This window comes from Acinonyx jubatus, chromosome D2, assembly GCF_027475565.1.
Source record: "Acinonyx jubatus isolate Ajub_Pintada_27869175 chromosome D2, VMU_Ajub_asm_v1.0, whole genome shotgun sequence".
Taxonomy (NCBI): Eukaryota; Metazoa; Chordata; class Mammalia; order Carnivora; family Felidae; genus Acinonyx; species Acinonyx jubatus.
The window spans coordinates 29,821,189-29,848,681 of NC_069393.1; the positions used below are offsets into that span (position 1 = coordinate 29,821,189).

A 27,493-nucleotide genomic window follows, 5' to 3' on the forward strand; every position below is an offset into this window, starting at 1 on the left:
AAACCTAACACACACACACACACACACACACACACACACCCCAGACACCGCAAGAAGACCACCTTAGGCACCACAGCAGGCACTCAGTAAATGTTGTCGACTGATTAAATGAATGGATCCTGTGGCAAACCTCTGTCCTGAAATCCTTGTGTTCATTTTCTCTTGTCTGGAATTTTGCCAGCTTTCTAACACAGGAAACTGTTGACTTCTCAAGGGGAGGAAATGAGTGATTCATCTCCATATCACTAGAGCTTAGCCTGGGGCCTGGTGGATATTAGGTGCTTAGCTAATGAAGTTTTCCTTCCTCAAAGGGTGATGACTATGCCTTCTCTTTCTGGACAGAGCCACAGCCCGACACAGCAAATGACATATGGCAGGCAACTGTCAAATGTTTGTTGAATGAATGAATGAATGAATGAATGAATGAATGAATATACAAAAAATGGTTGAAGAAAGGCATGACCTAGAACACTACCCCAGGATTCTTCTTAGAAGTTCATTGCTACAGGTCCATTCAAGAGGAGCATTGCTGTTTACTTGAAGTAGGTCAGCCACACCCTGGAGAGGACAGCAGTGTCTTCACAGAGGTGGTGGGTGACAGAAATCAGGCGGGAGGAGGAGGGTCTCTGCCGTGGACCTACCCTGGGAACCTCACCACAGGCTGCTGGGCTCACCCCAGGACCTTGGCACAATCTTCATAATCCTCCCTGCTGCAAAAGGCCCAGGGATGGAGTCAGGTGATTTCCCCCTCCCTCCGGCTGTGGTAGTGTGAGCGTGGGATTTATTAGGAAGACCCCTGGCTGGGGAGTCAGGAGACCTGGGTTCTGGCCCCATCACGATCATCTACCCACACAGTGACTGCATGGTCACTACCTTCCCTGGGCCTCTGTTTTCCCATCTGTACAATGAGGACTTGGGGTTGCCTTGGGGTGACCCTGTCCTGTGGTGCCTGGGCCGTGGAACAGGTCAGTCGGCATCGGTGTTACTGAGGAATGGCCAAGCGGCCACCTGGGAGGCCCATCTATAACCGCAAGGCACTGCTGGATCTCGCAAAGCCGTAGGCTCCCAAGCCACCTTCTGACTGCTGGGCACCGAATGGAGCACTCGCGGAAGCTGCTGCTCTGAAATCCAGTGCTGGCGGGGGCAGGGCCGCAGTGAGGTTTTCCCAGGGCCTGAAGAGTTCAGGGGAAACACTTAAGGATCATCACTGACCGGAGAAACATGTCATTTTTATACAACTCCCCTAACCTCTTTCCCTTCCTAAGGTACAGAATCGAGTGACAAACCTGGGTTCTTCCCATTCCTGAAGCCTCGGGTGGGGGAGTGGTGGTCGTGGAAGAGATTGACCCAGCCAGCTTCCTTTCTTGCATAAGAAAAAGGAGCCCAAAACAGAGAGATGGGAGGATCTAAAGAGGGGAGACAGAGGCTGAAAAAAAGCTGGGCATGCGGCTGAGGGAGAGGTGTGGAGAGGGGCACTGTAGTGAAGGGCCTGGGTGGAGTAGCTCTGACTTGCTGTGACTCAGTTTCTTTATCTGCCAAGTGGGGGTTATAGAACCTTCTCCATAATGGGGAACACTTAGAATTGTGCCTGGCACCGAGGGAGGACCATGGAGGCGTGTGCCGTGATGATGGCAATGAGGATGATATAAAAACTCCTAGGGCGCCTGGGTGGCTCAGTCGGTTGAGCGTCCGGCTTCTGCTCAGGTCACGATCTCACGGTTTGTGAGTTCGAGCCCCGCTTCGGGCTCAGTGCTGACAGCTCAGAGTCTGGAGCCTGCTTCGAATTCTGTGTCTCCCTCTCTCTCTGCTCCTCCCCGCTTGTGCTCTGTCTCTCTCTCTCCTTCAAAAATAAATAAAAACACTAAAAAAAAAAAAAAAAATTAAAATAAATAAATAAAAATTCCTGAAATCTTTTCTTTTTTAATTTTTTTTTAATGTTTGCTTATTTTGGGGAGAGAGAGAGACACACACAGAGTGTGAGCAGGGAGGGGCAGAGAGAGGGAGACACAGAATCCAAAGCAGGCTCCACGTGCTGAGCTGTCAGCACAGGGCCCGACGCGGGGCTCAGACTCATGAACCATGAGATCATGACCTGAGCCAACGTCAGACACTTAACTGACTGAGCCACCCAGGCACCCCCAAAACTCGCGGAATCTTTAATAGAATTTCTATCGCTCCGGGGTGGACCCAACAAATGGCTCTCCCGGGAGCTGGCTGAGTGCCAGCCTCATCGGGCCTGCCTCATGGGGCATACACATGCAGCAGAAAGCCTGCTAGCAGCGGGCTGGGCCTTCGCCGGAGCCTGCAGCGCTGGGAGCTGGGGCCCTGTCAGGCCCGGAGGGTGCGGGGCATCTGCCCTCCATGTGGCTAAACCATCCCCAAATTGCCGTGTACTGAACTTTGTCACCAGCCTGCTTCTCATGAGAATGCTTCCCCCAGCCAGGAGGCACGGACTTTCCAGCTGGGCTGGCCCCTCTGGCAAACTGCACTCAGGGGATATTTTCAGATTCTGGGTGACATTCCCCTGCCCCTCTGCCTAATAGGTCCCAGACGCTCCCCTCCTCCCTCAACCTCCCTCCCTCTCGCTGTTCTCAACCACCCCGGCCTGCCTTGGGCCTCTCCGCCCGGTCACTACTCCTCTTGACTTATTATTTTCCTAATTTAAAACATTTTGTTCCCCCTTAACGGGATGGCTTGACAGGGGCCAGGATGAAAGAGACTGTATCCTCCTGGCCCGACGGACAGGCAGGCAGATGAAGGCAGAGAGAAGGAAGCCGGCTTTGGGAATGTGAGGAGCAAGGGGAAACTTAAGGAGTCTTTCTTGGCCCAGCATAAAAGACGCAACAGAGTAGCAGCTGTGTTAACGTGGCCAGGTCGCTAGGGGCCCGGCGGACACACCAGGCCCAGCTGCGGATCCCACCGGCCCTGGGGGTCTCATGACTCATGTTCGGCAGACATGCTTTTAGCTCCCTAACTTGCTGCTGCCTCTTCCCCACCTTTCCTCCGCACCCATCCTGCCCCCTCTGTGAATTTGCAATTCTTGGCTGGCATGGGCTATTGCTGAGGGGGGGGGGGGAGGGGGCGGACAGGAGAAGGAGACAAGAGATAAGTGCAGAGGGAGGGAGACCCCCGGGCACGGGAGGGCGGGGAGGAGGAGGGAGCGGGCAGCAGACCCAGGAGGGTAGAAACGCCTGACTCACCCGCTTAACAGAAACCAGGCCAGAGAGACATCAGGCAGGGAACCTAGCGAGAAATGTCGTTCGCCCCTGCTGCTTCCTGCTTGTTGTCCCTTGCATTTCATGGGAGGGTGGAGAGGACAAGGAGCCTGCTAATAACCATCATCTCCTGAGGTTCTGTCGCACAGCTGGCGTTTGGCCGTGTTGCCTTGGTGCCCACGGCCCTGTGTCCTGGAAAGCAGCCGCGTACCCAGGTTGGGGCGGGAAGCGAGAGGGGACTATTCTCGGGAAGTTAGGGCCCCAGCCGGGCTGCGCCTGGGGCCCAGACCTCTGGATTTCTCATCCAATAATGCAAATATGGAGATGAAATAAAGGGGGAAGAGATTATATCGGTGAAAGTGGGCCAGGAAAATACAAACTCCAAAGACCAGATGGAATCCCCTCGGCCGAAGAATTTTTGGATGCTGCTTCTAAGGCAGCTCTGCCTGTCCTTCCAGCAGTGACACTGACCCTGGCCTTTTCTCTGTCTCTTTCAGGACCTCCTGTAAGTAACTCCAGCCGCCGCCCGGTCTTGCACATCTGAAAGGCCCTGCTCCCTGCTGGTAACCCGGGCCCCGGGTGGGGGAACCGACAGCCGGCCCCACTGTCTTCCAGGGGCGCCCCTGGATCTTCCTCTGCAGAAGCCTGCGGGGTCCCTCCAGAATGTTGACACAGGGAAGGAGGCCGCCATTTTGCCTTCCAACCACTTCTGCACCTCTCAGGGCGAGACAATGGCGGCTCCGGGGGCAAAGTAGGTCCCAATTTCAATCTGAAAGGCTGGCTTGCCCCATTGTCAGCCCAGCTCCTTTGTCCCCAGAAGAAGCAACTGGACTCAAAGAAGCTCCAGGTATTAGCAAGAAGAAAGAGATAATCTCTTCTCAGTTCTGGTCCTTGAAAGGTCTCCCGGCCTTTCGGTAAACAGGCCAGCGCGTGGCTCTGAGCGTGGACTTCTCCTGAGGACGTGCTGTCCACGCTGCTGTGTGGCAGCTCCATTCTGGCCCACTTACCTTGCGCGGGTGGTCGTGGCTGTTGGTGGTGGTGTTTTGATGTAGGGGATCAATTTCAGTGGGCTGGGTTGGGAGACAATACCAGTTCCAGCTTGTCAGGCTTCTTCCCCTGGCGTCGCCCTAAGGCCCAGGGCGGGGCAAGGGAGCCCAGTCATTTCCAGAGAACCTGAGAAGAGCCCAAAGAGACTGGCTCCCCGAAGTAATGGATCCAGAGAATAGGAGCACGTCTGCTTTGAGGGCAGCATCTGATACCTGGACAAAAGGCCCAGAGGTTGCCGGGGGGAGCTGGGGATTGGAGTGGAAAGGGTGGAGCCCTCACATCAGATCTTTATCAAGGTTCCCGAAAGCTGCTCTATGCTCACCCTTCCTCAGAGCAGCCACTGCCACACCGGTTTCCCTCTCGGTCTGTCCTGCGAGAGCGGCCGGCCCGATTTGCCGTAAGACCATTATTTGCTATTCCGTCGGGTCCCGAAAGGCACATTGAACCCGTGCTGACGGCCCTGCCCCGCTCTCTGACTGCCGGGTTACAGAGGGAGGAAAATCATGTCAGTCTCTGAAAGCAGGGGGATGATTTATCGTGGCATGTTTTAGATGTCAGATCTCAATTCCTGTCATCAATCTTCCAAAATAAACTCCACCATAGGAAACTTCAACAGACCACCTGCTGGAAATGGGCTGCTTTCCCCCCTCTTCTTTTTGACGAAGCCAAAAAGAGTCCTCACTTCCCCCACTCCTCGGGCCTCCCCACCCCACACCCGGCCCCACGGCTGGGCTGACCTGCCAGCGGCAGCTCTGGGTCCCTGCCCTCACCAGAAAGGCCGCTTTCTGAGAGCCCCTGCCGGCCTCGCCCCCAGACCGTTCCCAGCCAGAGCACGTGCTCCCACCCCCGGGGGGGGGGGGGGGTCTGCACAGCGTCTGTGTGTGTCTTACACCTTCACTCAACTCTGGTTGAAACCACAAGGAGGAAATGGGAAGCTGGCCAGGGTGGGAATTGCCTCCTAGCCCTGTTCTGTCTGCTTCCTGCAAAGGAAGAATCCTGTTGAGGAAGGCAAGAGATAGGGAGATAGATGGCAGCTGGTCACAAACCTGTCCCCACCCTCTGAGTGTCTCTTTGGAACCCCTCCTGGGGTCGCTCTGGACTCCAGTTGGAAGACCCAGGCTCCTGTGGGCACGGGATGGCCAGTGTCCGGAGAACACAACCACAGAGGATGGATTTAAGTAGCAGCACGAGTCACTTAATTGGTAGAAACCTTGTAGTTACTGCTACTCCACTCCTTGTGTCCATGGCAGACATTGCTAATCAATCAGGAGGCTTCTTAGCATAATGCTTGACTCAGTCACTACCAATCCACTGGAGTCTGCACTCAAGCTGACACCTGCTGGCCATGCCTGCTGTGGATTTCAGAGAGAACTTCTTAATGGAGACTGTGAGATCAAAACAGATGACAGAGGGAAGTAGGGAGGTGTCTTTCTCCAGAGAAATACAGGGAAATATGTGATGGCCAGCTGCTACCCTGACTGAAGGTGATCCTTGCTGAAATACTAGCTAACACTTAGTACACGTTTGTAAGGAGGCAGCCTAATATAGTGATTACAAGCATGAACTGTGGCACCAGACTGCCTGGGTCCAAATCCTGGCTCTTCTAATCATGTAACCTCGGGCAAGCTGCTTCACCTCTTTGTGCATTGCTTTCCCCATCTGTAAAATGGGGATAGTAATAGTATGTGACTCTTCTAGGAATTGTGAGGAATATATATGTAATTGTACGCGCGCGTGTGAGTGTGTGCGTGTGTGTGTGTGTATTTTCTTCCAGTTAGAATATATTAACGCATCTAAATCCTCGGTGATCCACAAAGATTCCAAGAAACTGTTAATTTTAAGGGGGAAATGATTATTCTGTGAGCTTTCATTAATTTATTTATTATTTCATACATGTCCACCCACCTTATTCTAGAAACTGTTTCAGGGTGATTTACAAACTGGACACGGAAATAGTGGAGGAGGGTGGAGAGCAGAGGCAGGAAAGCAAAAGGGTCCAGAGCTGAGGCCACCACAATACCCTGGGCAGGACGAGCCGCTGACTTGGCTTCGGGCTTCCTGGTGCTCAGAGCAAAGAGGAAAGCAGGGTTGTTGAAGGCACACGAGTGAAACACAGCTTTTCCTGGTACTGAGACCCAAGAGAAGTCCCTTCCCTGTTTGGGGTAGATCGTGAGGTCGGAAACCGTCGGCCCATTCCCTCCCCTGGGGTGTGAGGCGGCGACTGCCCGGCTTCTTGTGACATCAGGCCCAGGCAGTGCAGAAGTGACAGGAAGAGGGTATGGGCTCAGGGCTAAAAGCCCTGGGGTGAGGAGGACATTTGGCGGCTGAGCTGTGTTTGTGGGGGGCCCGGGAAAGAAGGAGGCGGAGTTCCCAGGTTTGGAGCATCGCCCGCAGGTTCATTCATCCACCAAGAACTCGGCACTCCTCGAGGCACGAGAGACACATCCGTGAACAACACAGAAAAATCCCAGCCTCGGGAGCGTATGTTTTAGTGCCGTGGGGGCAAAATCAAGCGCAGTGAACACATGGGGACAGGCCCTGCGCCCGTGCGTGCCGTTACCCAGCATTCCCCAGGGACTCCCTGACTGGGCCCCTGACCTTGGTTCTCTAGGAGGGAGTCACTGCCCCACCGCCTCCGGGATGTCCTCAGGAGCAAGGGCCGGAGCAGGTGACTTACTCCCAGTGCTGCCTGGGTTTGTCCGAGCCCTGCAGCAGAAGGATTCGTCTTCCAGTGGGCACCCTGAGACCCACCCCTGGTCATGCTTTGGGTTTTGCGTGAAGAGCAGGATGTCTAGAAGGAGAGAACCCACATCTGGTAGCTAAGTCTCGGCAGGGAGAAACCGAAGCCAGCTCCACGTACCTCCTGCCCGTGCTCTTCTCTAATTGTCGTAATCGCCAGCATTTATTTAGCACTGTTGTGTGCCAGCCCCTGTGCTATACATACATTATCTCATTTAATCCTAAGAAGTAGCTATAATTGTTCTGCCATTTACAAGGTGAGGAAACTGAGACCCAGGGAGGCCCGGCAGCTCGCTTATGGCACCGCCCGCGACGTGGCAGAACCGGGATTTGAGCACAGACAGGCTGACTCCGGAACCCATGTTTGTGACTCAGTCCTATTGTCTCTGTTACCGTCTCTCCTGGACTCCGTGTCCCAGCCATGCCAGGGCCGCCTTTCAGTTCCAGAAGCCCTCTCCAGGTGTTTCCTTCCCTTTACAAGGTGCTACGTGATGCCCCGAGACAGCTACTTGAGCAGTTTCTCTGCCACCTTCTTGTAGCAGACCCATCTGGAAGCTGAGTGCCAGAACAAAAAAGACATGATTTGCTTGGAATTTGCTTCGTTCCTGAGCTCTGCATATTGCTACTATGGCAATTATTAGCACTAATATACATGTCGTCGAATGTCTCCCGCTTTTCAGTGGGATTTCGGATCTATTGCATGGAGCCTTTAGTCTATGCCCCGAATTGTGCTAGACAGGAGCACTAGGAAAATAGGAATAAAGGGCTTGAGAAGGACACTGATGTGGTCCGTGAGGACAGGCTCCTGGAGCCACACGGGGTCCCGTGTATGAGGGGGACCTGCCTCATGCCCTGCCCCGGCTCATCATGGAGAGGTCTGATGCTGGTTGGAGACATCAGAGGAAGGAAGTCCTGCCTCCTCCGCCATCCCAACAGAGGGGAAGAGGCCCCCCGGGGTGCCACCCCCTCTCCCACCCCCTCGCTCCCTGGTCATGCTCCCTGGAGCCAGAAGATGCATCTCCTGGTGGACCGGCTTCGTCGGAGCAGGCATCTGACTTCTTCTGTGTGGTAGAACGGGGAAGAACGAGCCCCGACCCCCTCGGGCCCTTTCCCAGGCCAGAGCCGGCACGCAGGCCTGGCCGACAGCATATCGCACTGACTGAGACCAAAAGGCTCAAAGGAAGGGGATGTGGTGGTGAGGCCCACAGCCTTAATGATCCTTGAGTGATGAGAGGCAGAGACACGGGAGGTGACATTCGTGTCTTTCTTTTCCTTGCACCTACCCTGGGCCTGGAGGAGACCTCTATGAATGAGTGAATGAATGAATGAATGAATGAATACTAGAACTGAAAGGAAGCTTAGTAATCAAGGCCCTACCTTCATTTTGTTCATAAAATAACAGAGGTTCCTAGAGCACGAGTGACGTCAAGGTCACACAGCTGGCTGGGCAGGGTGGAATGCTTAGGTATTACTATCCCTTGACCTTTGTAAACCTCACTCTTTCCCGCTTTATTTCAGGGTCCCGCTGGAAGACCCGGCCTCCCAGTAAGTAGTTTGCATTTCTTCCTTCCTCTGTGTCTCTCTCGCCTGCTCTCCTCCACTAAGGGCTGGCTAGGTTGGGTGGCTGCTTTCCTTCAGGCGTATCTGGGTGAGAGGCCTCTGTCCAGTACCTCTAACCTCGAAAACTTCTCCTGGGGCCCCAAGCAGGCAGATGACAGCATGAAGGCCCTTCTAAGGATGGACCCGACCTCTAGACTGAAGGCCCGCTAAGGGGGTGCTGGAAGGGGAGGCAGCTCACTGGCCTTCCTGGGTATCCTGCATACCAGCTTAGCTTAAGACCACTGTCTCTCCTTTGTCCTATGACCTCTGGTAAGAGTAGACTCAAAAACTTTGTTTCCCCTCCCCGCCAGTTACCATTTCTGAATGCTAGAGAGGTTGTGCCAAGGAGCCCTGGGGACTTTGGAATAAAAGGGGAAGAAATACTAATAGCCCTCTCTTACTGAGATCCTAATACATGCCAGGCACTATGCTAATCACTCTTCATACATTTGATTCGGTCAACGACTCAGTGAAATGGCTATTAGTATATCCATTTTATAGCTGAGGAAACTGAGACCCAGAGAGGTAAAATACCTTGTCCAGTTGTCCAAGCTTCAGTGGAGACCTGTGGGGGGGCCCATGTTATCACACACCATTTCATACCTGTTTCCCGTAGTCTCTGCTTGACATTTGAAAACAATCTTTGAAGTCTTCACAGACATTGCTCTGCGCGATGTAGCCTGGGGCAGAGATGCGTTGAGTACTAGATATCATGGGGCCTCAGATGTCTGGTGAGTCAGGCAAGATGCTGGAGCCAGGCAGAGGGCCAAGGTGGGGTATGGAGGGTGAGCGAGGGCTGGCACCGGGCTGCCCTCTCTCCCTTGCGCCAGGGGCCGCATCCGTTGGAGTCCAGACCCTCCTGTGCATCCCAGTTTCTCCTCTTTTAGACATGAATTATGCTGTAGCCTCTTGATAATCTAGCAGCTTCTAGGATTCATGTCCAGTAGTGACTTTCTTAATGAAATGCATGTGGGAGAGTGTTCGGCCTTGAAAATGGAAACTCTCCCAGTTAAGTGTGAGCCCCGGAGCAAAGAAGGACGGGTCAGTCGGTCCCATGAAACCCAAGGAGGGGAAAAATCAGATGACTGGGGAGAACGTGGGCAGACTTTGTTTTTTCTGACAACTTCCACCTTTAAAAAGCATTTGGGGGCAGTTCACAGAGCAGGGGCTGCTTCACAGAGTTCCCAGTCTCTGGCCCTTCCATGCCTGTCCCTAACCCGAGCATTTTATGGCCAGGACTGCAAAGAACATTAGTTTTAAAAAAGAAACAAAAAGAAACCAGTACACATGTCCTGCAATATCACTCAAAAGCCCAAGAGTGAGTGGGCCGTGGGGGGTGGCACAGCCAGTGTCCAGCAGGCCCTGGTGTCCTCAGCAGGAAGGGCGGGCCACTCGTCCACGGAGGGAACCTGGGAACGACCCACGAAAAGATTTGCTGCTCCCAGCCCCTTGTCAAATGCAAACAGTGTGATGTACCGACACGCTTATAAAATTCCCTTGCCCGCGGCCATGCTGGGCTCACTAGCTGTAGACTCCGTTTATGCGACACTCACCAGGTGCCACGTCCTGGGAGAAGGCTTTCCCGGGACCCCATTTCATGGCGTCCTCCCAGCAGCCCCGTGAGAGACAGACACGGGTGTTCAAGGAGGCTACAAAAACAGATCCAGGCTTATAACCAACACTGCTGCCCCACATGTCTTGCAAAGGGTGAAAGTTTTACTGGAGACCCTGTTGGCCTGTGTGTGTGACAAGGACCTGACTTCAGAGCCGCATGCTGTTCTCTGTGCGTCCACACACATCTTGAGATGCTAGCTGCCCCTCAAGGCATTTTGCCTCGGTGGGGTCAGCAGATGCAGAATCACCCCAGAAATGCCCACCCCCTTCAAGGAAGCCGCAAGCCCAGCTGTCTCCTGCCTAGGAAGCCGGGGCAGACACCATCTAATTTTTGGCCCCCGTTGCTTTCCGTCCTTCTGGACTCGTAGCAAACCGCAGGCCCCGCCCCAGATTTCATGATGTCTTCACACATGCGACTGCAAAACAATATTTTCTAGCAAGAAGGAGAGGAACAAAACTTACTAAGCAGATTTCCAGAGTGAGAAGATGTAACCCCTGGCTACAAAACACAGTGGTTCCCTCCGAGCAGCTCACATCTGTGATGCAAGCACATCCCCATGGCTCACCGTCCTTCACGTCCCTGCTGGGGGTGCAGGAAGGGCATGGAGAAGGGCTCCCTCATAACCTTCTCAGACAGAGCGCCTGGGGAGGAGCCGGGGGACATGGGCACTGCGCCCCAGCTCTAGCACAGATAAACCACTCACCTGTCACGTGGGGCCACCACTTACCCTACTCTGGGCCTTGGAGTTGAACTGATCAAGGATATGGCCCATTGTGGCCATAGCTGGAAGAGATTGTGACAGCAGAAGTCTAAGAGAGGAAGGGCCTTAGACCCCTTATGAAACACATAGGGAAACGGAGGCTCAGGCCAGGGACCAGACTCCTGCATTAGTGCGCTTTCCACAGCACCGTGCCCGATGGGGTGACTGCTTGCCCAACAGTCCTTGGGGGCTGAATGGGCAACTTCACCCACATGACCCCTGGCCATCATCCCAGTTGCCTACGTAAAGCAGGTCTGGGGTGCACAGCTGGCCCACGGGGTCCTTTATATGCTGGCCCGGCTCCAGCCACATCTAATCGTTTCTGCCTCCTTTGTCAGGGGGACAAAGGTGCCATTGGGATTCCTGGACGTGTGGTGAGTTGGCGCATTCGTACCTGCTTGGGTGGCCATTGCTTGCTTCTTCGTGGTGGCCTGTCCTCCAAACCATGGCAGTGTCCCCAGCCCCAAGGAGGGGGTCAGGCCTCTGTCTGCCCCTACCCAGGCCTGCTTCAGAGAGGGACAGCAGGGAAGAAGGGAAGAAGTTTTATTCCAGTCCTTCAGACCTTGCAGTCTGACTTTCCTGAGGGCTCCCAGGGCAAAGGAAAAACCCAAGAAATTGCACCGATCAAGTTCTTGGTCCATCGCCTCCTGGGTGACAGGATGAGGCCCAAGCCCCTCTTGACATCAGGAGGACTCCCACCCACGCCAACCCCCACCCCCAAGGCTCCCCAGAGGCTCCACACCCCCCAGCAAGAGCAGCAGAAAATGGTGAGAAACGCGGCCCGAGATGCCCCACGGAAGCCGCTGTGGAGCTGGCTTCCTGAGGCGCCTTCCCTAGACAGAGACTAGAAGCTGGCGGGGACAGTGTCTCCAAATCCTCACAGGGAAGCTGGGAGTTAAACGCTGAATGTTTCCCGCTGAACCCTTAGGTGAAGAAAGGGAAACAACAATGTCCGGCAGGGAAGGTATGGAGCTGAGGAATGGGAAGGCCGGCACTAGGCCGCGGGTCCCAGCACCAGGGCCGTCCCTGCTGGCTTCTAGAGGCCAGGAAGGGCAGCTGAGGCACCGCGGGCGGCCCAACGTAGTGATGGCCACATGCTGGCCTCACCGCCACCCAACGGGTCTAGAACATATGTGCCCAAGCTACTCTCCCGGTCTACCCCCGACTCCTCACCGGCCATCAGCCCCGAAGTCCACCCTGGCTCCCCCGTGCCCCCTGACTACCCCCATGCCATCCTTCCGCGCCACTCACATGCCTTGCCTCGTCGTAACCTCACCTCCTCACCGGCTTGGCCTTGGGCCTCGGTGTGGCCTACTTGTGCCTGGCGTGAGCTCAGAGAAAAGGCGGCCACATCACAGCTAACACCCGAGAGCGCTCACTGCGTGCTGGGCGTTGATGTGCTGAGAGCCTCACCGCATTAGCGGGCCCCACAGGCGCTGCCTGAGGCAGGCGCGATTTCCACCCCCATTTTTCAGATGAGAAAATCAAGGCTCAGATGTTAAGTGTCTTTCGCAAGCTCCCGCCCGGCCCTGTCCCTCTGCTTCAGTTCTCTACCTCCAAACCCTGCCCCCCCCCCCGCCCCCCTCCGAGCAGGGAAGGAACAGCCAGCCAGCCTTTCTCCGGAGCTTGCTGTGCGTGGGCCTGCGCCAGCACGTTCTCCACCATAGCCCTGCAAGAACCCATTCTATTGATAAGCATGTTGAGTCTCAGTTTGCCCAGGATCGGGGAGGAGCTGGGGTTTGTACTCAAGCTGACTGTCAGATGCCACAATCCTCGCTCCTAACAGGCAGGTTTCAGGGGTCTCTAAGCCAAGTGCCCCTGCCAGCCTGCAGGGGGCGACTGCAAAACGCAAAGTCCTGCCCTGCTTCTGCCCTCCTCCTTGGGCCCTTGTGGACACGTGCCCCCAGGAAGTGTCCATCCGAGCCTAGTTCTGATCCTCCGTGGTGGGGGCAGAAGGGCGGGCCCCAGGAGGTCTCCCCATTTCTTTCTACACAAGGCTATTTTCCAAGCCAGTTGGGGGCTTTCTTGCCACTTGTGCTACTTGAATGTGACAGTGGACCCATTTGGCTGCCCAGCAGGCGTCCTAACCTGAGCCACCTGATAAGGACAGTCGGGGGGGGGGGGGGGCGGCCAGTGGGTGTGAAATGCTTGAGCTGCTCCCAGGGTTCCACAGAGCTGGCGTCACTGGCTTCAGTGGATTGGAGCTGCCTACCTGCCAGTCACTGTGGTTACAGGGACCCGTGGTGATTCCCCAGTTTCCTCTGCCTCCCGGACCCATCCCCCATCCACCCTGATGTTTATGTCCTACTGTCTGTCCTCCTCCTCCCACCGTCTTACCTGGCCGGCCCTGAGGACTCTCAGTGTGTCTAAGCTTGGCAAAACTTTGTGCTTCGTACTCGGTTGGACCTTCAAACCAACTAAACTCCGGCTCACAGCACTCTGCCTCCTGCCTATCCACCCCCCCTCCCCCACCTCAAGTGACCCAGGCCCTGGGGACATGGCTTCTCAGGCAGATTTTCTGACCTAGGTGGGTTTCTCTCTCTCTCTCTCTCTCTCTCTCTCTCTCACACACACACACACACACACACACTCTGAGAGGGCCTTAATTTTAAGGCCCCGGCCACTGTTTCTCTCGGTTATCCAGAACGGCTGGCTGGGGCCGGGCCCAGGGGTAAGGCAGTAGCCGTCCAGGTGCTGTGCCTGTTGGACGCGGAACCTGTCATGTGTCAGCATCTGTGTTTTGTTTTGTTTCTTATTTCACAGTGATTTCTTTTGTTTGGTCGTTGTGCCGTTAACACAGATTCTTGTGTGTGTGCCTCTCTCTTATCCTTTCTTTTTTCTCTCCCCGCCTCTCTCTTCCCTACACCCTGTGTTGCATGTGGCTGCCCCAGGGAGTAAAGGGCCAACCAGGCGAGAAGGTGAGTCCTCACTTTCCCCTCCATCCTTCCGTCCCAGTCTCTTCCCCTTGGACTTTCCGGGGGTGTTTTCCGAGGCCCCCATCTCAGCCCTTCCCGTCCCCCAGCATGCAGGCCGCAGCACTCTGCTCTCACAGACTCTCCCGGCCCAGCTTCCAGGCCACTGACTCCCGGCTTAGGCCTCAGCTTCCGGGCTGAGCCGGTCTCCCTAGCCACCGAGGCTGCCTGTGGCTTCGTACTCACCCTTCCCAGAGGGAGGGGAGCACCGATCGATCGCTGTTTGGCGCAGCTCGTTCTAGTCTCTCCCCAGCCCACTCCTAGTGCCCTCACATGTAGAAATTCTTTGTGCTGCCCCAGAGGGAGACCCCCCGGGGTTGTAGAGTAGAGCCCCCTCGGAAGCCAGGAGCCCAAGAGACCGCCCTGGAGCATTAGCCCTGGTGGATCCTGAGGGGGTCAGAGAGCAGCACATCCAACCAGTTCGCTTTACAGAGAAGGAAACTGAGGCCCAGAAAAGGGCTAGGGCTTGCCCAAGGTCACACAGCAGAAAGCGACAGAGCTGGAGAGGAGTGCCGGCGTGTCTGACTCCAACGCTGGGCTTCCTAACTATTGTGCTGTGCTGTCCTCTGCCTTTCTGGCAGAGTAAAGACCCAGAAGGGGGGCCCTGGGCATCTCTTCCACCGGAAGGGGAGGTTCCTGGTGGGAAGCAGCAGCCGCCCTCCTCCCAGCAGGGCATCACCTCTCACCCCCATCTGTGTCCCACGCACCTTCATCTTTCTGTCTCCCATCCCTGCCCCCACCACACACACGTGCGCACACACACAGGCGTAGACATCCGGCAGCCCAGTCACCCTCGGACGGCACCTGGCGCTCCCCATCCAGCAGCGGCCACCATCCCTTCTGTGTGACTCTCACAGCAGGACTAGGAGGCCCGAGGCAGCTCCCACCTGCAGGCTCAGGGCCACGGGACCCACACAGCAAGTGTGTGTCTTGTCCCCACCTCTGTCCTCAGCTGCCCCGTCCATGGGGCAGCCGGGTTCACCAGTTGCGGGGTGTGTGTGCCACATGGGCGTTTGGGGGCTGCGCTGGGCTTAAAAGGCCACGGGGGCTCTGAGACTCGGGTGGGGCTGGGCAGATTGGAGGGCGCCAAGCAGGGCACGCGGGAGGCCTCTGGGGCCTGAGCGGTGTGGCTGAGCCGTGTGCCCTCCCTGTCCCCATGTCACCTGTGGCTCATCCCTGCACTGAATCCCTCCTTCTCTCTTCTGCCTGGGGTCCCACCGCTTTCTGTCCCTGGTCCCATATGCTACCGCTAACCTGTCTTCCCTCTTTATTCCTCCTGCTTCTCACTCCCTCCTGGATGCTCCACACACCCTGTGTCTCCTCTCCTCTGATCCCCCGCCTCCCTCCACACCCTCTGTCCTCCTGGCCCCTGCCTGGGCACCCCCACCCACCCTGCTCCCCTTCCCCACCTGCCAGCTCCTTTCTTTCCCTCCTCCGTTGCCCACCTCTCCCCCCCTCCTGCCTCTGCCCCTGTCCCTCTCCCTCTCCTCTCTCTCTCTCTCCCACAGGGGGCCCCAGGAGATGCCGGCATGTCCATCATTGGTCCCCGCGGCCCCCCTGTAAGTGGTTTTTACTCTTCTTCAGGGTGGGGGGACGGGCGAGTTAATAACAAGGGCTCTGGAGGGAGAGCAAATCCTGGCTGTGCCTCCGGGCCTGGTGGCCACCGCCCATAATGCGATCAACCCGGCCAGGCCTGACTAAATATCCCTAAATTACAGCCCCTCAGGAGGGTTCGCAAGGGCCACCCTTTGGCCAGGAAACCAGCAACTGTGAGGCGGCCCTGCTGTTTACAGGCGGGGGGGGGGGGGGGGGGGGGGGGGGGAGAAAGTACTCGCTCCTCCTCAGATGGGGCGCTCCAGCTTTCCAGGGGACAGACCTTGTTTCTGGCAGCTTCTGGAGCAGATCCCCAGCATCCGGATTCACTGCCCCAAGCACCCACTCCCGGTCTTGGCAGAGGCTCAACCTACCACTCGTCCTCAAAGGCTCCCTGCCGGGCAGACTGCCGGGTCCTGCTTCTTGGTAGCCTCTGCCCCTTCGCAGGGGCTTGGGAAAATCAGAGCCTTCCCCTCAGATGCTTCCTCAGGGACCGAAAGTGGACACGGGTGATGATGTGGGAAGATATTGGGACTGCGGGAAGGAGGGCCCAAACCGCAGAGCCTCAGCACAATCACCAAGTGTCAGGGTAGAATGGACCTCAGCGAAGGTCTAACACAGCCTCCTCAGAAGGGGAAACTGAGGCCCAGAGAGGGACCAGGATTAGGGAGGCCCAGAGGCTGGGGCAGGATTAGAACCCAAGACCCTTGGCACCCAGGGTTTTCACCATAGACCAGGCCACCATCCCCACGCCCTGCCGTGCACTTTTCCTGCCCCGCCCTGCCAGTGAGAAGCCGAGGGGAGCAGAGGGCTAGCCTCGGGGAGTCTGAGGCTAGCCCCATGCATGGGTGGGGTCCAGCCTGCCTATGCCCCTGCCCTCACCGGAGGGAGCCAGTGGCAACTAGGAGTCTCTCCTACCCACAGTCTAGGGAGAAGGGTCAGAGAACACATTGCTAAGTTATGTCCAAGGGGGAGGGCTGTGTTGAGAGCTGGAAGCTGAGAGGGGGGCCATTCAGGGCCGCTTGGAAGCGGGAGCAAGTCAGAGGGAGCCCAGAGGACGGAGCTGGCGATCGGGGGTCAGGTACTCGGGGGTCTACGCTGGAGACAGAGTCGGAAGGGTCTTGGGCTGCACAGACATGGCCTCACAGGCAAGACTTCTGGCTCAGACCACAGCGATGGTGTTAAGAGCTCACACTTGGCCCTTAACTTGTGGCAGGCAGTATTCTAAGACCTTTCCGCACAGTGACTCGTCGAATCCTCATGAGAACCTCACAGGTAGGGGCCATTAACACCTCCATCTCAAAGGTGAGAAAAGCCAGGCTGGCACGGAGAGGCAGTGTGACTTGTCCAGGACCGTTCACTAGGAACGCTCGGTCACTCAGCCCGGGCCGCGCGGCTTCGAGTTCGCACTCTGCACCCCCGCTGCCATAGCAGACCCCCAGGCCGCGGGGTCACTGACATCCGGGCTTCTGGGCTCACGTGGCCGCGGCACCGTTGGGCTACGAGCTTCTGTGTGTCTCAGAGGAGCCCCCGCAGGGACGCCCTGAGCCCGCTTGCTCCTGGCGAAGGTGGTGCTTAGCCAGGGGGCCACTAGAAGATGAGAAGCTCACAGAGAAATCTCTGCCTGCCTCGTAGTCTGACCACAGATTCCGTCGTGTCTATCGTGCCGGCCCTCCAACACCTCTCTGGCGATACCATAACAACGAGCTCTCTAGAAGTCGTTGACGAGGCCCCACTTTGGAGAACAGGCCCCGGGGGTGGTAGTCTGCCCCAGCTCCCCTGGCTTCTGGCCCAGCCGTGCCTAGGCCTCGTCAGGAACCCCACCCCCTGCACTGCATTTGACTCCAGTGGTGAAAAGGACCCTCTATTCAGGTAGCAGTGATGACTTCTGTCTCCTGGGCACCTGTCTTATCCTAGTTCCTATGCTGAAAGCCCCCCTCTGCCCAGGCCTCTACCAGCCCTCCCAACAAAGCTGGGAGGCAGGCCCGTCTGCCCGTTTCACTGAGAAAGAAACTGAGGGTTTCATAACCCACCTGAGGTCTCTCGGCTGGTCGGTGCTAGAGCGTGGCTTGGGCCAGGGAAATTTTTAAATGTTCAAAAGGGAAATTTTCCTTAAGGAGAAGAACAAGTTCTCCCTGTGGGTGCAGTGCTGGTGGTGGGAGAGGTTTTATGATACTTGGAGGCTTGACCAAGCCCGGCCTCCTTCTACTTTGGTCTGTGGGGGTGACCATCACCCGGATGACGGTGGTCTCCCCTGATGGGTCCTCACTAGAGACCGGGGCAACCATCTCAGCACCACCTGGAAGTCACCCAGATCTGGTGAGAGCAGGGGACAGGGGAAGACAAAGGGGATGTTTATCATTCAGGGGTAGAGGTTAGGCAGGCAAACCCTCTGTGGCCAAGGATTATGGGGCACATGTGGCTTTCTGTACAGCCAGAAAGGGCTCAGAATAAATGCTCCTAACAAGAACCAGCCTTGCCACTCTCAGGGACCACCTGCCTCTTCTTTTGATCTCTTCCTAAATAGTCCGAGCAAAGGGGGAACCATCCAGACACCTGGGAAAGGGATGGTTCACATTCCGGTGAGGCAAGATGCTGGAGTGGCCGCCCCATTAAACTGAGGGAGAGGCCGGGACATTGGCTGGCCCAGCAGACCCTGGTCAGGTCATCTGCCAGGCTAGGAAACACACCCCATCTCAAGGGGAGCTCTCTCCTCCCCGAACCCCCCAGCTTTCCTTCAGGGTCCAGGAGGAGCCGTTTGAACGCCCAGCCCTCAGGTGCAAGGAGACCCGCCATGCTGGGTCGATACACCTGTTGTGTTTCTTTGTTTATTCATTCCATTAATAGTTGTTAGGCACTGACTGGGGGCTAGGTGCTGGGTAGACAATGACAGTCTGACCACAGCCTGTTCGCCCCTTGGCAGAGAGACCAGCAACCCCATGGTGATTATAATACAGACGGGGGGGGGGGGGCACCTGCCTTGGGGTGGGGGCAGACCGAGAAGCGAGGATGACCAAACTGTGATCAAGGTTGAGCAGAGGTTCCCAGGTAATGAGGCTGGGGAGGAGCCGCTGAGGCAAGAGAGGTTCTTATAAACCACCGGGTGAGGGACAGCAGGAAAGTTCTTTGCATAGCAAAGCAGGGGTCAGGCTAGCAAGGGGAGCGGGACCCCAGTTGTGAAGGACCTGGATAGGGTGTTCGGGAGTCAGGACTTTGTCCTGAGGGCAGTGGAGAGCCCTTGGTTTGCGTTCAGCGGAGGATGAACTTGATCAGATTTGCGGTTTGAAAAGCTCCCCTGACGCTTCCCCCCCCCACCCCCAAGTCACCATGTGGATGATGGTGCCTTTCTTCAGAGAGGGGAGCACGTTGTGCCGGGGAAGAGGAGTCTAATTGGAACAGGATGAATTTGAGATGTCCTTGTAACGTCCAAGGGGAGATGTTTGCCTGCCTCATCGACTGGCTCACAAGAGCAGGTCATGTACCCCCCTCCAAACCCTATGTTCAGTGGCATCATGTTGGTAGCTTAAAATCAGCTGTGGTGGGAGGTATAGTTACACCACAGAGATTGGCAAATACTGAGCCAAGCAGGACTCTCCTCTCCCACTCTCTATCACCTCAGCCAGCGATTAAACATTGACCACGCAGGATCTTGTTTGAAAGATAGTCAGCACATGCTTGGAGGGGGAGACTGGCTCTGGGCGGATACAGGACTGATCCATTTTCAGGGGTCAGACAGAAGGGAAGGGAGAGAGAACCTCTGTCTGTCTATGTATGTCTACCCCGCACGACTTGCAGGTAGCAGGGGTCCACTTCCAAAAAGCGGGATCCTCCTGGCTCCTTCTCTACCCCGACCCTGAATTAAGGGAAGAGATGTTGGAGAACAATGCAAATAAAACGTATTTCCCTTGTTCTTATATGGAAGGACATAGTATTAATCCATAATTAATCTATGGATAAACTTATAATCCATAATTATAATATGATCCCAATCCCAGTGAATTTTTGATGGGGTTGGGAGTCCAACAGAATAACGTTCATAAAAAAAATAAGCTTTCAACAACAACAACAACAACAACAACAAATAAGCTTTCATAAGGATGTCAAGAAAATACTGAAAAAGTTGAGTGCAGGAGATAGGGGTGGAAGGGACTGGCTGTTTTACTACATATCAAATGTATTGTAAAAACAGAGCAGTTAAATAGAACAGAATGGGGAGGCCAGAAATAAAGCTAAACGCATCTGGGAATTTAGTCCGTGGTAAAGGTTTCATTTCACAAAGTAGATGGTCCAGGAGATGAGGCAGGGACAAGCCATTCACCACAAGGTAAAGCTGACAAGCTTTACGGGGACAAAGCTTTACGGGGACAAGCTGACAAGCCATTCACCACAAGGTAAAGCCAAAAAAAAAAAAAAAGCTTAAAAAAAAAAGAAAGAGCTGCATATGTCCACCTCACTTGTTAGATCAGAATAAATACCAAATGGATAAAATACTTAGATATAAAACATGAAACCATAAAATACAAGGACAAAGCGTGAGCAAACATTATTACATCCTCACTGAGGAAAGCCCTTGGACACATGACACGAAACCCCAGAAGCCATAGGAAAAGATTGATAAGTTTGTCAACACACACGTAAAACTTCCATCTGGCAGGAAACACAGCGTAAAAAAGACAAATGCCAAGTTGGAAGGAATATCTGTAGCACACATGACTCTCAGAGAGTTACTGTCCTTGACAAAGAGCTGTACTCAGGTCAATGTGAAACAAACCAGCTAGGGGAGCTTGCTGGTAAGGAATACAAACAGGCAGTTCACGAGTAAATGACCGGCCATTAAACACTGGAAGAGACGTCCGATTCCAGCCTGAAACTGAAGAGACATAAATTAAAACCCAGTTCCAGGCCTCCCTGAGCGCCTTAGCCAGCCCAGCATCTCCAGGAAGTAGAGTCCCAGTTTCCATTTGGTCAGTGACAACATTCTTCCCAAGATCCTTGAAAAAGCTTTGGTGAGCCCCAGATTTGGCTCTGCGTCGGGGGGGAGGCATCCTGCTCCCGGACCGGCTCTGCAATTAGCAAAACATGTGATTATCCCTACCATGTAAACATTATCCCCAGTGGGACTTGAAGATGTTTCTTGGAATCTTCTCCTCCTGACCTTTGTCCTCAGGCCTCTCAGCATTCAGAGTAGTTGAAAGTTTACGCTGGGAGGTTCCAGAGGCCACACCACACAGTTTCCGGGTTTTCTCCTCAGGCCTATTCTTAGCATCACTTATCCTTGAGAGGAGAGAAGCCCAGGTCCCTCTGATATATGAGTGGCATCTCCTCGCTCCGGCCCTTTGGCTGCCTGCCACAAGCCTGTCCCACCCTGTCATATGCTGCGGCTCCCTCCCGACTTGACTGGTGCTCCCACCCAGATGGCAGGGTCCCCCTCCCACTCAGCTGTGTCCCCTGAGCAGAGGCCTCCGGGCACTGCTGTCCGTGGCTTCGAGGAAGCAGCCTCCGGCAACAACCCAGTTCACTGGGATTGGGATCATATTATAATTATGGATTATAAATTTATGCATAGATTAATTCTCCAAGCAGCCTGGAGAATTCCAGGAACCTGGAATATTCCAGGTTCACGGCAGATGGATGCAGAGAAATCTGCCTCCGAATGGGGTCTGATTTTGAAACCACCCCTCGGCAGGGACCATCCTCCATTGACCCGAAGGCGTACCGGGTCAAAACAACCTTGCTTCATTCTGGTGCTCCTAGGTTCCATTCAGTCCAACAAACAGCTACCATTTCAGCCGGCTTTCCCAGTGTCATCGAATGTAGTTCAATGACCCTATGAGGTTATCCTGCGATCCCCACCCCCAAATGAGGAAAGGGAAGTCCAAGGAGGTTCGTCCACCGCGGGTGGAGGCAGGACTAGGACTCAGTCTGCCAGGCTCAAAAGCCCGAGCTTGAGAGGACTTTGTAGCCATCTCAGTCAAAGGGGGATGCCAGGCTGAAGGCTAACCGTGTGAAAGGTGCGGTGTGTCCAGGGAAAGCAGGTGAGCGTGTGCCTGAGCAAAGAGTAGGGAAAGTGGGGCCGGTGGTGAGACTGAGGTCGGCTGTGAACGATACGTGAGGAGAAGAGACCGCTAGCCTTGACCTCCTGCTCAGCCCTCCTCAGCCCCTGGGTCCACGTGGCCTCACGCTGTCCTGAGCCTTGGCCACAAGCCACCGGGCTGTGACCAGCCAGTCCTAGTCTCCAGCCCAAACACCTACACCTCCAGGAAAGTGGGCTTGAATGGGCACAAAGATTGGGGGACCCAGAGGTTACCCAACCAGGGAGCCCTGCCGGCCAGGGTGGATAAAAAAAATCCAGCAATCTGACCCATGTGGGTCAGGAAATACACATTCCTAAGGTTAGGTTCTGATATCTGCTGATATCCAAACCAACCTCACATAAGGGGCCACAGGTGATGACTGTGTCAATAAAAAGGACGCAGGAGATCACAGAGCAGGAGTTTGGGGTGCTGCAGGCTGGTCCCCGCCGTCCTTGCTCTCCAGCCACCTGTTCCTATGTCGGGGTTCCAGAGCATGGAGGCAGTGAAGCCCCGCCCCGGGAAACCCCGAAGGGTGCTGGCATCTCCTTTTCCCTGCTGCCCCCCCTCCCCCGTCCCTGAAGGAGGCTTCTCTGGTGTTCATTTCCATCCTTGTCCATCTCCCACAGATGACCCCAGAGCAGTGGGAGGGAAACCACAGACCCCCTTGGGAGCGAAAGTGAACTAGGGGACTTGGTTTAGCTCCCATCTTCTCTCCTCTCCTGCTCTTTCCAGGGTCAGCCGGGCACTCGAGGTTTTCCTGGATTTCCGGTAAGTAGGGAGGGCTGAGATTGGCTGTGTCCCCGGTGACCCTTGGGCCTGGCTGGGTTCAACTTCATGTGGGGCCAGCCCTCAAGCTGCTCTTGACCTTCCAACCCTGGTCAGTAAGGACCTTCTCCTGCAGCCTCTCACGGAGAGCAGCCGAGGAGAGCAGCTTAGCACTTGGCCCCGAGTGCAGGGAAAATCGCAGGGAGAGGAAGACACAGCAGGACAGGGACAGGCGAGTGAAGTCACAGGCTGGGTGAGCCCCAGCAGGACACTGGAATGTGGAACAGACGATGCGCCTCAGGGAAGCAACCTCCGACCTGGCGTGGAGAGCAGATCCGCCTGCAGGAGGCTGTGTGGTGGCCATGGGGATGTCCTGTGACCCCTGCCCGAGGGGTCTACCATAGGCTCTAAGAGGGAGCTGGCTCTCCTTTTCCCCAGGCCCCGGTGCTGGCCAGCCCCAGGCGTTCTAGGAACATAAATTTCACTTTCCACTCGGAGCAAAGAGGAGGTCTGTGATCGCAACGGCGACTGTCACCCATCAGGTTGTCCTTCATGCACTGGACAGGGGGCATTTCATTCACTCCTCACAAAGACCCCTCGTGGAAGACTCTGTTAGTCTCATCCCCATTTTAGGATAAGAAACTGAGGCTTCAGCTTACCCATGGTCACCAAACCAGTAAGTCGCCGAGCCTACTCTTGAGCTCTAACTTGGAGTCCAGAACCTGTGCCCTTAACCACTGCCCCGAGCTGCCTCTTTGGCAGAAGACTTGTGATGCTATCCTCACATTTGGCCTCTTTCTTCTTTCAGGGTCCCATCGGGCTAGATGGAAAACCGGTGAGTACACCCTCTCGGGGTCCTTAGTCCTTCTGCAAGACCCTAGCTCCATGGGAGGAGCTCCAGATAAAATGAAAGTTCCTGGGGCGGGAAATTGTTGCCATGGGAGGCGGGGAGGGGCCATTAGAATGAAGTACCCCTGGCCCCAGCGGGCCTCCCCTGGGCAGAAGCCCATGCACAGCCCCCGAGCTGAGCTCTCAGATCCAGAGCAAGAGCCACTCCTAGAATTTGGTGATTCTGGAGTGCCCTTGGAAGGGGCTGCAGTAGGGAGTGAGGCAAGGAGGTGGCAGGGAGAGAAGAGGGGTGGAGAGCTCAAGGCACTGACTCTAAATGGAGCCTGGGCACCTGCTCCCCAAGGCCCCTCCCCTTCTCCTCGGGTCTCCCATCCCGGTTGAGCCCCCCACACACCCAAGTTTCCGTACCCCCGTCCATGGCTCCTCTCTCTGTCCATTTCAATCCTTTCAACGTGGGCCCGAGACCCAAATGTTTGTGGGGGGGAAAGAGACCCCTTCTCACTCCTGGGAAAGAGTGAGCTGGAGGAGACCTCGGCACCTTTGATGCCCTCAGAGATGACAAGGGAAGGCAGCAAGTGCCCCCACGCGCTCCCTCACCCCCGAGTGGCTGGCATCCTCCACATGAGGGCCTGGCCGCCCACCTGGTCAGTCCCCCACTGCAGGCCAGAGCTGAGTACAGCGAAGGGTCTAGTGGCCATCTGTCTCCTCTCCCAGAACTGGCGTCCCCCAAAGCTTCCCCAGCTATGTGCCTGGGGCAGGGCTCTTGAGGGGCTGCCACTGCTAAGTAAAGACCCAGCAAAGGTGGCAGGCAAATGGCCATGTCTGAGCCAGTGGGTCCAGGATGGGGTGCTAGCTCAAGGGAGCAAGAACACAGGTGAGGAGGAAGGACGTGCAAAATGAGCAGTGGGTGATGGAGGGAGCAGCCCCGCAGGGCAGGCTGGGGGCTTCTGGGGTACCGTGTACCTGGCACTCACACTCTTCTCCTTCCAGGGCCACCCCGGACCCAAAGGAGAGATGGTAAGACCCCCAGCTTTCCTGCCTTCCCTTGAGGGGTGGGGGGTCAGCCCAGGCCTCATGGGCCCCAGCCAAGCACCGCCCGGCAGAGGGGGCCCACAGGGACAGGCAGGTGGCTCCCCAGCTGTACACAACACATCCCCTAGGTCCTGACATCAACGCAGCAGGGAGAGCTGGGCGGGGGGCTTCTCCACCTGATAAATGAGGAAAGGGAGGTCCAGAGAGAGTCTGAGGTCGCCAGTGTCCCACGGGGGCAGAGGCTGGTGCTCCCAAACTCCCCAGCTGCCACTGGTCTCGGCCTCGGGGCTCAGTTTGCATTCACTCACATGGGCGGGGAGCCCATCTGGCACTTTCTCTGCAACCGGCTCTGGAGTCTGGGCGCTCCTGCCCCCGTTGGGCACAGAGCAGACTCGGAGAAGCAGACTGTTACCCGCACCTGCTTCTGGGTCCCTTCCACCTTCTACAGAGCCTTTTAAAGGAATTTCCCGTCTCTACAGTCTCCCCCAGGCCACTCCTTCCAGAAGGGAAAGGCCTCTTCTTGTCAGGGGCCGCCCACTCCAGGGGAGGGGGCCACTTTGCAGCGGAACTGCTGGGCCATTAAGAGCAGATGGGCCAGCCCGGGGCTGGGATCCGTTCCAGCCTCGCGGGGTGGTCACCTTTACTTTGGGAGCAACCCTCCTGCCACTGGCCGGAACGTGCAGGCTCCCCGCCTCCCCGTCCAGCCCGGCTCTGGTGCGTGTCTTGCTCCAAGCGCAGACGTGAAAACACTCTCCACTCACAACTGGGGTGCGCCCAGGGCACGGGAGGCCAGAACCCTGCCTGCTGGAAAGGTGCATAGCTTCGGGGGTGGGTAGGGAGACCTGTCCTTTGCCCCAGCCTCTCCTACAATGCACAGGACCCTTGAAAACTCAGCTCCCTCAGACCCAGCTAACGTTAATTGACGGTTTTCTACGTGGTGGGCACAGGGCTAAGCGCGATGCGTGTGTTGTCTCATTTATCGTCACTATAACCCTGTGCTCCAGATCCTACTAGGAGCTCCGTGACGGCTGTAGAAACGGAAGTTCAGATAGCCTAAGTAACTGGCCTCAAGTCACACAGCCAGGGAGCATCCAAAAGAGGGTCCAAACCCAATTCTCTAACTCCTTCCCTCCACATTTCATTGCCTCTCTCCCTCCTTAGTTTCCTCTCTCCTTCCCTATCTCCCTGCCTCCTACCTTTCTTTAACACATTCTTGTCGAGTGTCTGCACTATGCTGGGCATGGCGCCAGCTGCCGGGGATATAGACAGGAGTAGGAAAGACACAGTGCTTGCCGTGCTGTAGCTCACACTCTAGCGGGGGAGCATACGCTTAAATAATCACTCGAGTCATTAACAATGACAATCGGTGCTACAAAAAGGCAGTGCCAGCGACTCTGAGAATCCTTGGTGTAACAACATCTCACCCAGGCTGAGGATCATTGAGACCTTCTGAGAAAGACTTGAACCAGGGCCTGAGGGATGACGGTCTAACTAAGAGAAAAAGGAATGGGAAGGAGCACCCTGGACATGGGAGAACAGCATGTGCAAAGGCCCTGAGGGAGGCAAGTCCTTAAAATAGCCACAGAACTGGAAATAGAACAGTGAGGCCCTGGAGGCTGTGGATGGAAGGGCTGGCATTGAAATCCAGGGGCCCAACCAGCTTTCCTGTCCGTCACAGCCACCTCCCCTTCAGGTGCATTTCTTGTTGTCCCCCCCCCATCCCCTCCGCCTCCCCGTTCCAAGCGTGCTGTGCACATGCATGAAGCAATGGAGACCATGGCAGGAATACACTTCCATGCTGCCATTGTTCTAGAGGCATAGGGGCTTAGATGCCAGGAGTTCGGGGTGCTTATTCCCTCAACCCTCTCCCTGCCACCTTCTTCCCCTTCCTACTGGCCTGGATGCTACCATAACATAGTCCGTGGCAACCCAGAAGTGGTAATGATGGTCAGCTAGGCACTGTTTTGTAATCCTCATAAAAGCTTATTATCCCCACTCTACAGAAGGGGAGATCGAGGCACAGAGTGGTTGAGCGTATTGCCTAAGGCCACCTAGCTTCTAAATAAGAGGGCTAGGATTGAGACCCATGGGGTGAGATCGTACCTGTCCACCACACCTCCTTTCTGCTGCCAGGGCCTTCGGTCTTGAAGGAAAGGAACCCTTCTATGGGGCTCTTCCTCTGCCATCCCTCTGCCCCCTCCCCTTAACCACCATGAGTCTCCCTTGTCTGTTTGGGGGTCAGAAGTAACTTGGGGGGAGGCGGAAAGGTGAGGCGGTCCCATCTCCCATGAGCCACATCGGTGTGATAGACCCCCTGCCTGGGTCTTAGCCATCCATCAAAATTGGCCAGACCACAGAGCCATTAAGCTTCTGTTTGGCTTGGCCCAGGGATCCCGAGCTACTAATTCAACACTGTCTAGTGTAATTATTTTGGCCTGCTTATCACCTGTCTGTCTCCCGCTCACCTCCGTCCCCAGATGGTTTCCCCTCGGCTAGGTATCCCATATGGGGGGGGGGGGGCTCACTCTCATGTGCTTAGCCTGTGTCCCCACCTCAAAAGGGGACCACCCCTGCCCCGGCCACCCCACAGTAGCTCCGAGAACCTAATGTAAGGTGTAGACAGGATCAGGGATCCCACGCGTGCCATTAAGGAGAGCCAGGACTCTGAATTCACGTCTTATCCCACTGCTCAGGGCCGCCCGTCAGGGTGGGAGGAGCTCATTCACACCCAGTGCTCACAACAGTGCCTGGCACAGGGGAGGTGTGACAAGAGCCTTTAGCACATCACCCACGACCTGTCTTAAAGGGGCAGCCGCTGTCCAGCTAGATTTCATCGGTGCCATCTATTGTTGGACCTTGAAATATTTAGAGAGACTTGAAATCCAGGTTTGTGTTGTATTCTCCTTGCTCTTAACTGTTAGCAGCTAATTGAAATAAAACATCAACACGATACCTCTGGGACCACTGTTGTCCCACGGGCCACCGTCTGGGATATCTGGACCGGATGCTCCAAGTCTCTGCGGTTCCCAACCTTGGTGTTACTTTCCTCGGCCCCCGGCCCTCCCCTTCGTCATATGCCTGTCTCTGTCGTGAGAGGGAGTGGCCCGGCCACCTGCAGTCTGCTTCCCTGCCGGATGCGTCGCATTTTGCTGGCCTCATTCTGAACACTTGGTCAACCGCGTGGGCTGGATGCCACATGGATTGTCCCGAGGCCACTTGTCCCCTCCCATGAA

General features: G+C 55.8%; 1 protein-coding gene across 1 annotated transcript in view; it reads left to right on the forward strand.

Annotated features, from left to right (window-relative positions):
- Positions 1 to 8,525: 8,525 nt before the first annotated feature.
- LOC106967193 (collagen alpha-1(XIII) chain) overlaps positions 8,526 to 27,493 on the forward strand; it is a 79,564-nt gene continuing 60,596 nt past the window's right edge. Inside the window, exons 1-7 of the mRNA XM_053207058.1 lie at positions 8,526 to 8,546; positions 11,314 to 11,349; positions 13,867 to 13,893; positions 15,456 to 15,506; positions 22,347 to 22,382; positions 23,188 to 23,214; positions 24,219 to 24,245. Of these exons, the coding sequence (XP_053063033.1) occupies positions 15,477 to 15,506; positions 22,347 to 22,382; positions 23,188 to 23,214; positions 24,219 to 24,245 (120 nt within the window). The 5' untranslated portion in view covers positions 8,526 to 8,546; positions 11,314 to 11,349; positions 13,867 to 13,893; positions 15,456 to 15,476. The remainder of the gene's footprint in view (positions 8,547 to 11,313; positions 11,350 to 13,866; positions 13,894 to 15,455; positions 15,507 to 22,346; positions 22,383 to 23,187; positions 23,215 to 24,218; positions 24,246 to 27,493) is intronic.